Below are 18,325 nucleotides of genomic sequence, written 5' to 3' on the forward strand. Positions count from 1 at the left end.
GTTTCTGGATCAAAGCCCATGTCAACATAAAAGCTTACAATCTAGTCATCTGTTAGACTTTTAGGTGCTACCAGACACTATTGTTTTTCATGCAACAGATTAACAGAACTATATCCTGGAAACTATTTATTTTAACAGTGCATACATTTGAAATCAACATTATGGCCTGTGCCTATGGAGATTCTTTTTTCCTAGACCATTCTAAAAGCATGCACATAAATATCACTTCTCTTCATGCTAGAAAAGATGACTAAATCAATTCGAATTTCCAATTACTTAAACAATCAAGAAGAATAAAGTCAGAAATAGTCAGTTGCTATTAAATATTAGACTTAGTTACTATACATATTATTAGGAATCTTAATGTTTAGAGATACTTTATAAACTCAACAAGGTTTCTTTTGGACTTTACAGCATTGGCAGGATTTTATCTTCCCCAGGCTTTCAACTACATTTTAATCAAGCAAAGGGATTTCTGGCAGGGTAAGGAAAGAATTCAAATCGATCAGCTTGATGAAAGGCCTGTTCAACTGTCTTCCACGTGATTTTTCATAATGATTTTAGCAAGTTATATCATTGGTCTAGAAATGAAATATCGCTTAGCCAGGGGAATGGGAGAACTAAATTCATCAGCCAGTTCAAATTCTGAGAAGTGAAACCCATTCTCCTATTAATTCTCATGATTCAATTATTTTAACTAAAAGAGTCAGAGTTTACTTTCTATCTGGCTTCAATGTCTTCATTACTCTCCAGCTAACAGAGAAAATTACATTATTGACAAGATTTAAAGTAATTGCTGAGAAGCTACTGAAATGAACGTATTTACTGTCTTTTATAATCTGTTATCTTTAATTTAAGATTATCTAAATGACAGCTTCTAATAAAACTTCAAACCAGTAAGATACAATTTCTCAATGTATGTGTTACTCTATGTATCTGTTTACTATGATGGAACATACATCTTCTTTTGGCTGGGGAGCCACCGGAGGATTTGCCAATGGAAAAGCAATGGCAGGAGCCAGTGGAGTTGGTATCAGATGATCTTCTCTTGTAGGCGTTTCTGGATTCCTAATTAGAGGACTTGCGATCTCGACTGAATTTATTTTCGTTGAATCATTAACACCTTAAATCAGAAACACACTGGAGCATGATTTTTTATATTTGACAGCAAAGATAAAATTGAACACTTCACTGAGTAAAAGTAAGTAAAAATGGACCAGTAAAAAAGGAGCATGATTTAAATCTGAATATTGAAAAACAAAAGTTTATATGAGTCATCTCCAATACTCCAACACAGCATATTTAATTATAGGTAACTATTTCAGCTTAAATGGTATTTGTTCTGAGTAAACATGATCAAGGCTACAACCTAAGCTTTATTTCCACACGGAATAACTGACTGTAGTTGCACATCTTATACTTCTAAAATTCTACAACAAATATACACAATGTAAACTCAGTTACATTTAATTCTATAATATGAACTTCCAGTGAATCCAAACTCACGCCACAAAGTACATCTCATGTTCTGAATTCTGTTCCAGTCTCAATACAAATTTCTCAACTCAACCAAACATTTTGCATGAGAAAAAGATTTCAAATACATCAAGAACTGTACAAACAGAAAAATAAAAGGACTGCTTTCTCTGCAGGGATTTATTAAAAGAATAAAGCATTTAAAGTATAAGTGTTCATCTACAGAATGAAGAGAAATAATTCAGGCACCTTCACCATGTGACTCTTTGCCTTTCTACAGAAGTTTCAGAAGCTCCACAAGCAGCCAAGCATGGAATTCGCACCAACACCTAATTCAGCCCAGACATCTTCCATGTCACAAATAAAAAATGATAAAGGCAGCTAAAAATGTGCAATGTTTTTAACTACAGCTTTCTCATGTGATAAGGAAATCCAAACTCAAAAGTTGCAGTACCATTCTGCCATATTATGCTGCAACTTACCCATTTCAACAATTTCTGTATCACTCAAAGACTTTCTAAGTGAAAGTTCTCCTGGGGGCGCTGCAATGGCTTGAATTTGTTCTGAATACTGTGAAGGACTATTAGGCCACTGCAGGTTGCTGGCAAGCCTTGCTCTCTCCTCTCTTGCCGTAGGGTCATCCCAAATTATCTGTTCATTCTGAGATGGCTCTGTGTTGACATCAGTTGCTACCTGACGTGACTGCCTGAGAAATAAATTTTAAAAAATGAGGATATGCAGCAAGTGTTACAGAAAATTGAGGACATGGCTTAAGCTGTTTCTGAGTAGCCTTCCTAAGATTGTAGCCCTGAAATCTAAGGCATTCCAGCTAGTACCTTAAAGCTTCCAAGACTCTACTTCGGCCATTACGCATAGAACGGGGTCCATCTGGAGTTGTTGGAGAATTCTCAAAACCATTCCTAGATAAAGAGCTCCTTTGTCCTTGCAACTTTGCTAATGATGTTGCAGTCATGATTTCTTGTAGTTGCTTCTGAAAGTTCTCCCTCATTTCCAATGTCTGTGTTAAAACTTAGATATAAAAGAAAAATCAATAAACTATTAAAATCAAAACATACCAATGGCCACATAATAAAAGCCATAATAGACCCCTTTTTATGTCACAGTTTTTCCTTTCCACATTCTAAAAAATTTAAGAATCTAGTGGGGGGGGGGCAAACACACAAAAAGTTACCTCCCTTTGATTCATGTTCCTTTTGCTCGGCCTCATTTATTTGATCAATAATAACTTTTTCTGTATCATCATCCAGTGAATTATTCTGAAACAGTCGAGCATCAAAACAAATCAGTATCAAAAACAAAAAGTAACCACACACAAAAAAAGCATGGGTAAAACTCCAAACAAAACCCAAGACAGGCACCATAAACACTGAAATAAAATAATTTGTTTACAGAACTGCAGCAAGGTGATAAGGGAAAGTATGCTATAACGCGGGAGCTATTACAGAGAAAGCCTGCTGTATCATCCATACCTCTGAACCTCACAAAGGAAGGGAACTTTCAGCAGCCATCTCGATAACCAAAATGGATGGCCAGATGCAGTTCTGGCAAGGCATTGCCTGATTTATCCCAGTGCAGTACCATTTAGAATTAAAGGTAATAATCAGCACTTTGAATCCAGCCTGGAAGCCTATGGCAACTAATGCACCAATTTTGGTACAGATTTTAGCAAGGCTGCCAATAATCTTCCCACTGCATTTTATATGAGCTGCAGCTTCCAGGTTGTCTTCAAAAGCAGCCCTACATAGAACATGCTGCAGATCAAGACATGAGTTAACAAGGTCAGGCTACCCTGACCTGAGTAATATTTTACATTGTTAAATATTGACATAAGATATATATGGATATGCACATATATAACTCAAAAACAGATCTGTTTATAGACTGTCAATATATATTTAGTTATCAAGTCAATCAGACTCTTGGTGGGTTGCAATGCTAATATGAGTTTAACATCTTAATATATGGAATTGCTTTATACTGAATCAGACCTTCAGTCCATTTGATTCTATAGAATGTATGCTGACTGCAGCTCCAGGATTTAGAAACATTTTTTTCACTCAGCCCTACTTAGGATGAAAGAGACTGAACCCAAAATTTTCTAAAAAGGTTATACTTTTTAATCATCACATTCTTATTCCTTACGTTATACTATAACAACAAAAATTCTGAAAGTTTAATATTGTACCATATTTTGAAGCTAAGATGAGCAAAAGCAAGTTAGAAAACCATTACTGTTACTTATACATACAGATTAATATTATCAAACTGAATGAAAGAATAGATTGAACAAAAAGCGTACCTTGTCTTCTTTCCCTCCTTTTCCAGCAGAGTCAAGCCTTTGTGAAAATCTGTCATCTTCCACACCACTAATATTCAAACTCATTTTAGGATTATATGTATGAGGATAAAGAGATTCAGCTAGTCGTTTGTATTCTTGTGCACTCTGGAAGACGGAAAGAAAAGGTCAGATAAAGAGGGGCTAATGCCATAACTTTAGAACCAGGAATGTATAAATAAATTTTAATGGAAATAACACTTTTTCCTTTCAGCCTAATAGATAATAAAAGCATGGTATAACAAAAGGTTTGTTTGTTATACCAACAAAAAGTTCCAGTAAAGATGAATGACTTTATTGTGACATAAATAGTCATGGATCAAAGCTCACTTCATCAGATCCATGAGATTAGAAAAGTAAGAGGCAGTCTAAAAGTGATGAAATGCAAGACCAAATAATTCATTTCACTTCTGATTCCATCTTTCTAGTCTTATCTTTTGGAAGAAGGGAAGAAAGCAAAAGTAAAAAAAATATTATGATCCTAACAATGTGACCTCATCATCTCCATTATTAATACCAGTACTACTATTACTGAAGGAAGAGTGCAGAATTTGCTGCAATGTAATCTTGACCCAAATACAGCTGGTATCAGAAGGTAAACGGTTTACAATATCGGTACTTTAAGCTACTATACTGCAATTCCCAACCCAAGCGGAAAGTTTTTTACACGTCTTTTTCAGTCTCAGATTAATCGGTGGCTTCTAACAATTCCCCACCAATATGAACCTTGCTCCTTCACCTTTTTTGAAAATCACAGCTATGATACTATAAGTAAAACAAAATAACAAAATAATTGGAGCAGGAATAGGCAAATTATGGCCCTTACTTTAAAAGTAAAATAAAAATAGTCGGACATAGAAGTGGTACTTTATGACTCTTTAAAGTAAAGTAAAATAAAGAAAAGAGAAAAAGAGAAATACTTAGTGGAGAAGGCAATTTGTGGCCCCTGACCTAATTTTATCTGTGCAAGTGATACCCTTCTCTAGCACCCCTCTGATTAGAGAAAAGAGATGAACAAAAGAAGGCAGATGTGTTTGTGAATTAGAATGAGATCCTAGACAATTTTTGCTTCAGTGGCTTCAGCCCAATTAAATTAAATTAAATTAAAAAAAACTAGCCTCCAGCCCCTGAGAGATTTTTGCAAAAGATTTTATTTTTAAAATTTTAATTTAAACAAGTGTGTGCTACCCTTCAAAACCAAGATTTTCTACTGTACAACACAAAAAAATAAAACCACCTTTGACTCAGAAACTTCGTTTCTCACTTAGCAGCATCTATTCTTTGTCCTTTTAGGATAGAGCTTCACTAGATATATTTATTAGGAGACCAGCAACAAATAAAATCTTGCTGAAACGCAATTATTTATTTGGAAATCCACAAGCACATGACATTTACTATAAAATAAACTCTCACTGAATTTAGGAGTTATTCTGAGTAACAATAGTTGGTCACCAGATGATGGATCATATAGGGTAGTTAACTCCTCTTGTAGGAAGGCAGCATCAAAAAACAAAACAAAAACAAAAAAACTTCTTTCTGGTCCCTTGGGAGAAAAGTTAGTTATAGGATCTGACTTCAGCTGTATGGAATTCTCAGGTTTGCTGATACAGAAACTTGTATCCCAAACAACAAAGAAAAAAATCACAAAAAGGCATGTTGTGAATTCCAGAGGAAGGCGTGCACACACGCACGCGCACACACACACGGTTATTACCTTTAGTGTTTCCTATTAGAGACAATCCAACAGACACATACGGAACTATTTTTTGAATGGGCCTTGTGAATACTTGACTGAATGAGTTACCCAACAGTTTAGATTGTCTCCTGGACTGGACATGCCAAATTCTGGTCATCTTATAGTCAAAGAACACTTATTTATACAAGGCACTCAAACAAACCCCAATCTGAACCTAAACCCAGTTTATTAGAGATAGCAGGATGTCTATCTTTACACAGTCAGGTTAACTCAGATGGAACATCTGAATTAAGATAAGCATTTTGCATTATTCCGTCAGTTGCATGTAAATTAATCTTGGGCTCTTAGTTCTCTAGTATGCATTCAATCAGATACCTCTGATGACCAAAAAGAAAAAATACCAGAGGCTCTGTGAAAGTTTAGTTCTTTTTCCTTATGCAAGTAAGGAACAGTTACAGCAAGTTAAAGAGTCACAATGTCAAATGCATCTTAACTGCCCACATGTATACTCAGTAACTCTTTACACACAAAAGGGCTAAATAGATGCCCTGCAAGAAGAGAAAGTAGAGAAGCTACTCAGAGGACAGTGAAGTGTTTGAATAGATGGAGTTCAGTTGGCAGCAGTTATGACTAAACTCTCTCAAAACTTCATCCACAAAGTCCAGACCCTCTTATGGATTGCAGGTTGATAGGTCCCCTTTTTCTCCTGGCTGGTTTCACAACCATCCAACATCCCAAGGTTCTGACTGGTCCCTCTAACACACATCCATCAGTGGTTAAACATGGCACATGTAGCTGCCACCATTCTTGTCCACTTGTGTTCTGGTCCATCTGCTTCTTTCATGTGATAGAACAAAAGTGTTCTCGCCTTTCTTTAAGTAAACAAGTTATATACTACATAGCCATGCATAGCACACTGACATATTGCTTGCATATGCATATATGTATAAAAGGAGAAACCCAAGCTGCATTGAGAGACACTGAGCACATTAAGATGTGGCATCCTTTGACTCTAGGTCCAAGCTAACCAAAGTCAGAAGTAAGAGCCTGGGGTGTCAGAGATAACCCCTCTGAATAGCAGTCAGTTGATGAAAAGAGAATGCTGCACAGTTGTAATGGTATATGGGAATGACCTTGGGAGACAGGGGCTAAGAGCTCCAACCAGGGCAATGGCCAGCTAAGAGGCAGCTTAGCCTGCAGCAGGAATGTGGGCATGGCAAACATCTCAGAAGGGACCCTCCCTAGTTTCTTGGGCTGTAAAGGCGATGCGGGAGAAATGTACTTTCAGACCTGCAAGTTTCTGTTAATGTAACTTTACAGTAAATTAGAGCTAGTTCTTCTGGATGTGCTTCTTCTCAGGACTACCTCTCAAGGCTGACATCAGCTCAACCATAGTCTCTAGACTAACTGGCTCCACAGACTGTCCACCAAGGCTTTCAGTCTCCCCATAGTCACTGTCAAATAGCTGGCCAGAGGTTGCTGAGTACCTCAGCCTCCACTTCTCCATCTGTCAGCTGGAGGTACATACTGCCTCAGCCCCCATTTCCCTATGTTAACTGTAATTCAGCTTCGTTGATGACACAGAGCTCCTTCAGGTTGATATTGCATGAGCTGTTATCATCAAGAGTTCTGCTTCTGTAGAGCTTTCAGACTGGTTGTAGTCAATCAGACATTTTGTTTGTCAGAATTCAGTCAGATTCCCACTCCCCTAATTGCCTGCTGAAGCCGTCTCCATGTTGGAAATTCACAGTGCTTACGTGCAATCACTGTGGAGGCAACATCAAAACATTACCAGGTTGCTATACCTGGCAGTCCTTCCTTCATATTTCCATTGGTTGCTACATGCTGGTGCTTTACTTTCACCTTGTCAGGTCTCTAGGGCAGCCCTCAGAGGACAAAATGATCAGGATCACTTGGATAACACAAGACCCTGTTCTGTTCCCTAACGGTTGGTGGATGGCCAGAAGAATGGGAGAGGAGAAGATCTACTGTGCAATATTCTTCAATTTACCACTCTTCTGCAATCTGACTCTCTCTCTTGCTTTTCTTCCTTATCTTTTTTAAAACTAGCTGAATAGGCTAGAGATAATGGTAATGCTATTGCTCTCCTGAAGAAGGCAGAGTCAAACACTAAAAATGGTTTCCCTTCAAGGAATAAGAATATTTTCACTAGAAAAGAAGTCAATCCTATCTAGTTGGCTCCATCAATTCAGTAACAAAGAATAAACATGATTGGACAGTGTGTATATGCACACATATGGAACAGCCAAGATGAAATGTGAACCAGGTTATTAAAATACTGTACTTTTATATTTACAGAGTCTAAAACTGCAAAGCAGCATGTGTAAAATACAAACTACATATACCTACTTCATATATACATGCATATTTAAAGACAAAATGGCAGCTATCATACTTTATATTTAAAGTCCTTTGAAAGTTTCCTTGATTTGGCAGAACTTTGCTGAGGGAAGTGTTTCTAAAATGATCCCCTTGCCTGTACACAGCCTTTTCCCTGAACTTCAAATGGCTTTCTAAAGGTCTGCCAACCTTCTGCAGTAGAAGGAGAGGGAGGCAAACAATAAACCGGAATAAAACCACATCTCTATCCATTCCACTCATGAAAGCTCCAGCTCAACTGAAGAACTTTTCGGCAAATTTTTCCTCACTTTAGCATCAGAAAGAAAGGTTGTCCCTACCTCCAAGAGCCAGTGCTCTGAAACAATGTATATGCCTCTTTCTTTAGCAGATTTGTATTCCCGGCTATTATCATTCTGCCTTCCCTGGTAGATGAAATGTGTTACAGTTTCATCAAAGCACCACCTAGAACAAATGCACACAATCAATACTGGTTAAATTATTGCCAGTTCAGATGGAAGTATGGGAATGAATTGATTTGCAGATAGCAGAATTCAGCAACCCTGATAACCATAAACTGCAAATACCATACACACCAATGTACATGGCACAGTCATACTCCCTCATTAGAGCACCTAGGTACTGAATATTTCTGTTACAATAAGTGTGGCCGTTAACTGTTTATATATACTGAAAAGTTTTTTGACAATATTCTGTCCCTCAGGAATAGAGAAATAAAAATCCATTCAATCCTTAACATCTCCAATTGTTACAGCCTGCCTGGTACATTCCAGCAGAGTGGGTACGCTCAAAATCCCTTATATTAAATGTTGTCGTCTTACAGGACGGAGGAAGGATGCCTTCTCTGTCGCACTCCCCACCTTCTGGAACAACATCTCCCCAGAGATGCAGACAGTGCCCTCTCTCCCAGGGTTCCGAAAAGCCCTTAAGACCTGGCTTTGGTCTCAGGCCTGGGGTTAATGTGTTTGTGGAAACCCTGGTGTGCTTTGTTATGATTGTTTAAGTCTGGGCTGCCAGCGTGTTGTGTGTTTTTAACTGTTTTTATTGTTTTTGTATTTTGTAAGCTACCTCGAGTCTACTGGAGAAGGTGGCTACAATAAATTTAAATACATAAATTCTAGACACTTTTTTAGGACCACAGTTCAAGGAGAATTTACACTTAAAGTACAGTGGAATGTAATACCCTAGTATGAATAAATGTTGTATTTTATTAGTATGAATATGAATATTAAATTAATGTACTGTATATTAACTCATACATAATTCCAAGATTTTCATGTTTAATTTTATGCAACCGTCATCATTAAAGACTTCATAAAATGGATTACAGCATTACAGTATATAGTCTATTTTAATTTCTAGAGCTATTAAAATTTAAATCTGCAATCATTACAACAATTGTTTATTATTTAGCTTATAAGTGCATATACCTGTAATCAGCTCCAAGGAATGCAGCAATAGTGTTCAATTCACTCTGCTTTTTACTGAGCTTCTTACTCACACAGATGACAACATCTACTAAAGGTTTTGCTGCTTCTTCCTGATCAAGTGGAATTAGGAAAAATATTTGAACACTTGAATTTTCAACATTTCCAAGTTTCCAGCTTCATTGTTTACACAACTCTATATTTACACAAGTAAATATTTAAGGGAAGACTTTTTTTCTTCCTAGCGTTTTTCCCCCAGTGCAGAGTCCACTTTTTTTTTTTACCAGATGAACTGAATGTTGATCCATTGGTGGCAACAGGACTTGACCGACTGGCTTGTTCTCTGAGAGAGAGCGACTGGTCCAAAGTCACCCAGCCACCTTTCATGCCTAAGGTGGGACTAGAACTCAGAGTCTCCTGCTTTCTAGCCTGGAGCCTTAACCACTAGACCAAACCCCCATTAAGGGAAGATAAGGGGAATTAATTTAGTTCCTTCTCTTTCAATAAAATAGTTCCATAGTGCTAAGTTAAAAAAAGGCATCTCCAAACAAAAATGAATGGCACTGCTAACTATTACAGCACTGCTCTCAGATGGACTGGATGACATCATTAGAGCAAGAATCAAACTCAAGCCTTGCCTCAGTGGCGTCATGCAGCTCAGTATTGCTTACTCTAAATCCTTCCTTTAGGAGGAAGTGTAAGCTCCTCTTGGGGCACCAGCGAGTATGTCTCTTGCCATAAGTAAGGAAGGCCCACTTGAGAAAAAGGCTAGTGGTAAGATGCATTAGACCCTCAGATTGGAGAGGTCCCATTCCTAATTTACCTCTTCAGAAGGTATATTCTTAACCTATGGCTGTTTGCATACCCTTTTTCAGAAATGTTAGGACTCAGCCTTGTTATTTTTCATAACTAAGTTCTGCTACTTTCAATACTACAGGTATGATTAAGACTAAAAAAAACCCTTTGGTTTAATTTTTAAATTTTAAAAAATGACATTACAAACTGATGTTACAACATCAGAAGATCAATGAAACATACATGATAAATAAGGCTGCCTATTTAGTCCGTATTAAGATGTAATAAAGCTTTATTTAAAAAAAAAAAACCTGCCCCACATGACTTGAAGACTGTGTTGATCCAAAAGTGTGAAAGTTAATACTTCCTCAACAAAAAGTGTTGGACTAAAGCACACATAACTTTCAGCTATATGGCCAAAAATGTGGAATTATGGAAGTTGAAGCCCAACACACCTAGGGAGTACAAGGCTAAGGAAGCCTCCATACCAGTAATTATATTTTTCTTCTCCCAGTTGATATATGCTTACTTCTGAGACTTCCAGGGAAGGTATGATGAACTGAAGATGGCTCTGCGAAAGTGGAGCCAACGACTGCAGCAAAGACTAAGGAAGCACTGAGTAGATTGGTTCCTTGGAACCTCTCCAGATAAGGAAAGGACAGGAGACTGCAGGATAGCAGTTTTCCACAGGTTTGAGTGCCAAGAAACTATGGGATCAGCCATCTTGCAACCACGGCAGAGTTTTTTAAAGGACACTAAGTTCGCAAGCCTCACTTTCTAATCACTTTCAGAAATTGCCTATTAGCTATTCTAAAGCTATTAGAGTTCTTCAGAACAACAGGTTTGAAAAGCCTTCATTGGGTGAGTTTATCTTCAACTCTGAACAAAATAAAAATTAATTACAAGCTTAAGAGTTTAAAGAATTTGAAATAAACAGCAAAAAGCTAAATAAGATTTTGATCTAAGAAAGTTATAAATGGATTAAGGGTCCAGATAAATTTGGAATACTGACTTTTACTATAAGATTTTCAAATTAACTATAAAAAATGAACAACTTCTCGTGAGAAACAGACTTATTTTGGTTATCCTGGCAACTGCAAGTCATAGCAAAAGATAACTGATGATTTTAGAAACTGGACACTAGAAGGAACTAAAGATTTTAAGCAGAAAAAAAAATACAAGCCTGCTCTTGGTGTTGGTTAATATCGGGACTTATAAAATGACACAAAACATTATAACATCCGAAATATTAAAGGAGATCTTTGAAGAATGGAGCCAGAAATTAGTAACTGCAATATCAACACTAAAAGATGTCTAAAAGATGCTAATGAAGGAATAACAGATGTGGAACAAATTTTATCTGACAAGACAGAGGAAGTATCAAAAGTGGTACTACAAATGACAGGCCAAGAGAATGTTTTGGAAAAGGATGCTTTACTGGATATACAAAAGGAACTGGCTGAAGTTTTAAAAATTGAAAGGGAAATACAAATGATAAACCAAGAGAATAACCTGGAAAATGTTTTCTTATTGGATGTACAAAAGAGGCTTCTTAAAGCCTTGAAGAAATCTGTGTGATGGGATAAAGAAGACTGAAGAGAAATCAAATCCTATGACAATATTTGATTGAATTAAAGATTAAAACTGTTAGAAGTAAAAGGAAGGAATATAAAGTTGGTTTATTTGATCAAGGTTAAAATAAGACATTTTGTTGCAATGTTCTTACAACCCTTTATGGATTTTTTTGCTGACACCAGGACTGAAAAGTTGATGTTTTATGGATTTGCTTATAGATAAGGGATGGGATGAAGAGATAACTGTTTAACCTTATAGGGGTGAAGAGTTATTAAATTTGTTTATACTTGTTGTGATGAAGGTTGGAAGTCACATCTTTATATATTTCTTTTCTTTTTCTTTATTATATTTTCTTTTCTTTTCTTCTTTTTCTCTTTTCTTGCACTTTTAATTCTTTCTTTCCATTCTCTTCTCTTTCTCTAAGTTTAGTTTGTATTAGTTTTTACTATTGTAATTAACATTCTTAATAAAAATTAAATTTGAAGAGATACGCTTACTTCCACAATATGATGAATGCCACTGGGGGAAATAACTATTTGCCAAGAACAAAGAAAGTTCAACTAACTGATTCCATATTTGTATAATGAACTTAAAAGCTAAGCTCACCGTTTGGCAAGGTGCAGCTTTCAGCTGAGGACTAGCAGTGACAGCAACTGTTTGCCTTGTACTATTGGCCAAAGCTAGTTTTAAGTTCCTGCCAATGACTTCTGAAAGAGGAGTACTTAGTTTTCTCTTACACTGGTTAGGACCACCTGGAGTTTCCAAAGCTGCCAAAGCATCCTAGAGGATAAGAATTTGAAAAAAGGCATTCATGAATTTATAAATGTTGTACTCTCAAAACGTTTTTCATAAATTAATCTAATAAGTAAAACATTTTTGTTTTATTCTTCTAGTTATCTAAAATACCTGATCAAATTATCATAGCACTATTTTATATTATATTTTTGGAAGATTTAACAAAGGCTACTTTTTATCCAGGCCAAAAAAATCTGTTAGTTTTATTGGCATCAAACTAGGTTACCAACAAGAATAAGCAGAGCCATCACTCAACCCTATGGCAAGAGCTCACATCAAGTTATAAGCCCTCAACTTTTGACAAGGGTACTGACAAGTTATATAATTGCTACGAAACAGTGATCATAGACAAATATTACCAAATTATCTCACTTTCCCACATCCTAAATTGTGATGAAATGCACCCAAGTATAGCAGAGAGCCACTTGTTTGTACCCCAGAGGTATACCACTGAATTTTAAATAATTCACTTTTTTAAACTGACAAAGAAGCCTATCACAGATTCTTTCTACCCGAATTACCACTCACAAAAAATTACAGGGATATTGTATGCTGTAGGCTCAGCAGATCTTTCACCAAAGTGCTGTGCTACAATGAACTGCACCTATGGATCTGTAGCATGAAGCTGCTTGAAGGTTCAGCATGGCTGTGCATTCCTGAATTCTGTGCATACTAGAGAAATGAAGGAACTAATGCTAGGGATTATCTAATGTTCTGCATATCATCACAGTGTTGTTCTGATGATGATTCATAATATTAGATGACTACATAATATAGATTTGAGGCAACAGTTGATGGACATCTTTGTAAAAAAAACAGAAAACAAAAAATAAACTATAATTTAAAAAACCTATAATTATTTTTGCAACAAGTAAAGGAGATTACTTGAAAACAGATTTTGTCAGAATAGATTCAATTAAAATTAATTCTTAATTTCATTAAGAAATCTAATGATTTCAAGTAGGTATGGCAAAACAATTGAAATGTTCCACTATAGCACTCCAAAGTCAGTGAGCTCCAGAGCATTCAGCAACTTCCTAGTTATAAACTAACTATTTGACTGGAAGTTAGTGAGGAATGGAATTCATCACACCCTCTACTACTCATTGCTGGGAGCAATGAGTTAGGTATGGGAGAAGGGGGCCTGGGCTTTTGGTCCAGAGCTACTTCAACACCATTTGGGGCTTTTCTAACATAAGAGGAAAGCACAGAAGTTGAAATAGAGGTGAAATAAACTCTCCTGCCCACCTCAGAGGAGGAAACCTGACCAGTTTTATGGCCCTTGCATAACTCTTCCAGTATGCTAACATGGAGAATATATTCTAATTCTGCTTCTAGCCACCAAATATATATACCAATACTTCAGAACATATTGTTAATATTCATATAAAATACAACTTTTATTAACTCTAATCTGCAATATGATTATGTTAATGTGGTGTTATAATACATACTTGTAAAATAAAATATCCATAAAATAAAATATTCATACTAGTAAAATAAACAGCTATAGATATAAAAAGTAGCTTAATATTAAAACTAAGCATATTTAATTTGCTTTGAAATTAACCACAAAATTAGAACTAATAAGCAAATTTATACTTATTGGTAGTTACATTCTAACAGCCACTATTAACCTGTTTTCTCAAACATTCACCACAGCAACAAAATTTCCAAAGCATTTACCTTGACATCAAAAGAAGGTTTGAAGAGCTTGTCTTTAGATAAAAATTTAGATGGCGTGTCCAGATGCAGGGATGGTTCCTTCTGTACTACTTTGCTCCCAACGGGAGAGCTAGGATTTTTACCAATATGCTGTGAAATAACACTCTGGAAAGCTTTACTTTGGAAACGATTCACATCCAGAGGTGTCACTGTTGTTATCTTCCCAGTTTCAAGGACACTACTAGGACGATCAGGTGTATTTGAAGATGCAGTACCTGTCTCCATGTCATCTAGAGAACTTGGAAAGTTCTTTTCTTTATCTTAAAAATGTTAAAAGCATAATTTAAAAATATTTTCTTAAGTATGTATTTCACATTTCATTAAAAAAAAATACAGTATTACATAAAATTTGTCTCCTGTGCTACAATTTGCACTAGTCTTTGATAAAAATTACCTTGGTCATTCTTCATTATGTTCAATGAATATTATACAGTGATATGACACTGAGTTGTAAGTTTGCCCTTTCAATTTTGAAAGTGAATACTATGTACCTAGAGTGCTAAAAAGTAAGATGTAAGTATATTCTTAACTAATAATTTTTATAACATGCTAGGATACCAATATACTGTTTCATCAATGATAGCAAATGTTACATAATCCATACAATTACAAATAGATCATTAAACTGGGACGGGCAGTCAAGAATGAAATCATTGCTTCACCTCAGTTAACAACCCTCAACTGCTTGCATGATTATGTCTAACTCTTGTTCCACCTTTGATTAAACTAATCAAGGCATCCTGTTGTAAAAAGCATTGGATTACAGGGTCAAATGTCATTCAACTGTGTTTACTGAATGACTTTGAGCATCTGGGAGCAATGGGACAGATTTAAAGAGGTGCATAATCTACTGATATATCACTGTTTTTATTTCATGAGTGAGGTAAGAACACTAGTGAAAATTGTAAAGAATAGCACCAAGGAGATGTCATTTACATGGAGCCAGAAGGTGCAACTGATATTTTTACCAAGTGAGAAAGAATGGCCAACTGCATCTTTTCAAAATCCTTCCAACCATTAATAGCATCCTGACCCAGTACAACATCAGTGGCATTTAGCAACCAGTAATATTTACATGGTATTTTAGATAAATATAGTAGAAAAAATATGGATGGATGGGATGTCTGAGGGAATATATGCATGCTTCTACTGTCTTACACAGATGTCCCATTGAGCACACATATATGCAGCTCCATTCCAACCAACCTTTGGTGTCTATATTGTCAATCAGGAATTTGCTTTCATCAGCCTTTCGTCCCATCCTTGCAGACTCCAACAGCCAAGCCATAGTAATGGCAGGAAGATTCCACTTCTTTGCTGCTTCATATTTAGAACCATCTGGCTCTTTCAGTACCAGATGGGTGCTGACAAGCATTCCTTTCTTTGGGTTGGCTCTTCTCACAAAGAATTCCTGAACTCTGAAAAGAATGTTTTTAAAAACAATGCTATTTACCATAAGAAGCATCAATATATTATTCTTAAAAGAAAAATTGGCAAAGCATGTCGTATCTTAATTCCTTAAAAAGTCTTTAGCTAATTTTTCAATTAGGAATATTTTTCAATAGTTCAGTAGTAATTTCTATTACTAAATGAGAACTTTTTTGAAAAGCTTATGCATTTTGTCCTCTTCCTTTTAATATGCCAGAAGTTTAGTATTATTAGGTGCCAGAAAATTTTAAAAAGTAATGGTGTACTACAGACCTTGCCCCAAGCTGACTTGCCAAATATATTAAAGATTCTCTCTCTGATCCACTAAATTGGCTGAAAGACAACACACATTGCTGTAATGGTGTGGCTCCTTCCTTCATTGGCACTGGGGTGAAAAGTGGACTTGACTGAGGATCTATCAGGGTCTGTTGTTCTATACACATCACCTTTGATAATGACATAGAAGACATTTAACAACTTAGAAATGCTTTCAACTACAGTAATACAAGATTCTGACACAATAAAGGATCATATGGCATGTGACTATGGAGAATTATTTGAAAACCTCAACAAGTAAGCATCTCAAACACTTATTTTTTAAACAATAGGATGATTATAAATGTTTTACTAATTAAAGTTACCATTAAATTCAATTTTGTGCCTTCAAATCACCCTTGGCTCCTGGCAACTCTCTGGACAAGTCCCTGCAATTTTCTTTTTCAGAAGTGGTTTGCCACTGCCTTCTTCCTAGGGCTGTGAGAATGACTGGCCCAAAGTTACCGAGTGGAACTAGAATTCACAGTCACCTGGTTTCTAGCCTGGTACCCTTAACCACTACATTAAACTGGCTCTCTAAAGTTAATATTACTTCTAGTGATTACCACAAACTGCTGCATTAGAACTGCTAAAATGGTTGTAGCTGTTTTATTCTAATACCGTTAGTGATTTATTAATAGTGTTCTAATGGTGTTTTGGGCTTAATTTGTGAATGCATGTCAATATTATTTGTGTCATTAATCATTTAATCTCAATGATTAAAATAGAAAGAATAAAATCAGACCATAATTGAACACAAATCCCTAATTAAGCCTATATATAATTTCGTGGTATGTTATTCTTCAATAGCAATTTTAAAATATCAATAATACTTCTATTACCTATTGTTTTGCTGTTTGCTCAATATGTTTTGAAATATTATTCTTCATCTTATTCTTACCAGCCATGTATTTGTAACTACATCCCCTACAGTTGACGCAACTTTGTTTCCCATAAGAGGAACCACAGCATAGTCAGCAATTGCTTTATTTTCTTGGAGCAGAACTTTCCCAGCATTCTCTTCAATCAGAGTTCTTATGCAAGATTCATCGTCTTTACCAAAACCAAGAAGGAAGAACTTCCTTCCACTGAATAAAGCTCCTTCAACAACTGAAGAAGACTCTGCCAAGGAACTGACAGTGACTTCTTTCCCATCTTGAAATACAGTGTGATCAATTTCATTGTGGTCGTCAGGATGAACTAGAAGAAAAATAAAGTGGCTATGAATACATCATGTAATTTTCAGAAATGTAGGAGTTTTGCAATAAAGAGGATGGGGAGGGAAGAAACAGAATCTAGTAGGTAGCAAGGAGAAAGTACCATATGAGAAGAGAAATAATGAACATGGTCCAAGAAACAAGGTGATGGAACATAATTACACAAAAAAAGTAGCTGGCTGAAAATTAAATCCCTGAAGAACAGTGGGTAAGATTAGTAAAAGATCAAAGAAAAAAATAGAGTACAAGGAAGAGAAAACAGTTAAGGGTAGATTTAGGAAAGCTGCACATAGGCTATGAGCTACTAACAGAAAGAGGACAAGTGTAAATATAAAGAACATGCATATGCACAGAACAAGAAACCAAGGAGAATAGGTGATGGTGGATTGGTATTTGCTGGTCAGTGACTATAAAAAAGATTATCTATCTATCTATCTATCTGTCAGTCATGGACTGGTACCTTACCTACTTTGGAATCATGAGTAACATACTGAGAGAGCAGATCTTCATCGGTTTCTATAACCTGCACAGTGTTCACATGTTCTTTCTTCAAAACATTATTTTTTTTGGAGATGAAAGGTGGTTCAGAAGATGGACTATTCACTTGCTGATAACTTGCAGGGGCATACTGCTCTTCAGGTACTAAATAACCTTTTCTAAAGCATTCCAAAAGCCACTGCACTGTCACAGCATATGGCCTGTTATTGAAAAAAATATCAGTTATAACATGCAGGAAAAATGTTCTATACCTACTATGAAACCCAAAGCAAAACTTCTGAATATCACAAGGACATAGAAATCAAAGTTGTGTCTAAAGGGCATACTTTTTGACATTGTTAACTGTGTGTATTTAAAATGGTAACTTTCCCAGGAAAAATGTCTCACAACATTAGAGTTGTGATCCATATTTCTGTACTTCAGGTTTGTATAGAAATTGAAAATCTTACATGTCTACAACTTTGGAGATCACAGTTATGGAGAATTAATCCTTTAATTCTCTTAATTTTTTCAAATCTTTTCCCTGTATCTTTTCAATAAAGCTGTGCAAAAATTTGACAGCAATTTGATCTAATCTCAAACCTGACTTTTCCCACTGAATTGTAAATCAAATTAAATGCCTCTGAAACAATTCACCATTTTT

At 36.0% G+C, this 18,325-nt stretch overlaps 1 protein-coding gene across 4 annotated transcripts in view; it reads right to left on the reverse strand.

Moving 5' to 3' along the window:
• Positions 1 to 18,325, reverse strand: part of TOPBP1 (DNA topoisomerase II binding protein 1) — a 41,474-nt gene that overhangs the window by 8,565 nt on the left and 14,584 nt on the right. For 3 of the 4 annotated variants that reach the window (XM_025173863.2, XM_007421729.4, XM_025173873.2), the window contains exons 10-22: positions 17,650 to 17,882; positions 16,869 to 17,167; positions 15,926 to 16,098; positions 15,431 to 15,642; positions 14,186 to 14,484; positions 12,311 to 12,484; positions 9,338 to 9,447; positions 8,228 to 8,351; positions 3,797 to 3,940; positions 2,669 to 2,753; positions 2,313 to 2,505; positions 1,959 to 2,182; positions 960 to 1,123 (exon numbers count right to left, since the gene is read on the reverse strand). In XM_025173863.2, the coding sequence (XP_025029631.2) occupies positions 960 to 1,123; positions 1,959 to 2,182; positions 2,313 to 2,505; positions 2,669 to 2,753; positions 3,797 to 3,940; positions 8,228 to 8,351; positions 9,338 to 9,447; positions 12,311 to 12,484; positions 14,186 to 14,484; positions 15,431 to 15,642; positions 15,926 to 16,098; positions 16,869 to 17,167; positions 17,650 to 17,882 (2,434 nt within the window). The remainder of the gene's footprint in view (positions 1 to 959; positions 1,124 to 1,958; positions 2,183 to 2,312; positions 2,506 to 2,668; positions 2,754 to 3,796; positions 3,941 to 8,227; positions 8,352 to 9,337; positions 9,448 to 12,310; positions 12,485 to 14,185; positions 14,485 to 15,430; positions 15,643 to 15,925; positions 16,099 to 16,868; positions 17,168 to 17,649; positions 17,883 to 18,325) is intronic. The other variant, XM_025173876.2, reaches the window with a different exon arrangement.

This window comes from Python bivittatus, unplaced genomic scaffold, assembly GCF_059951505.1.
Source record: "Python bivittatus isolate LINGU-HERP-01145 unplaced genomic scaffold, Pbiv_v1 ctg000610_np1212, whole genome shotgun sequence".
In the NCBI taxonomy this organism is placed as follows: Eukaryota; Metazoa; Chordata; class Lepidosauria; order Squamata; family Pythonidae; genus Python; species Python bivittatus.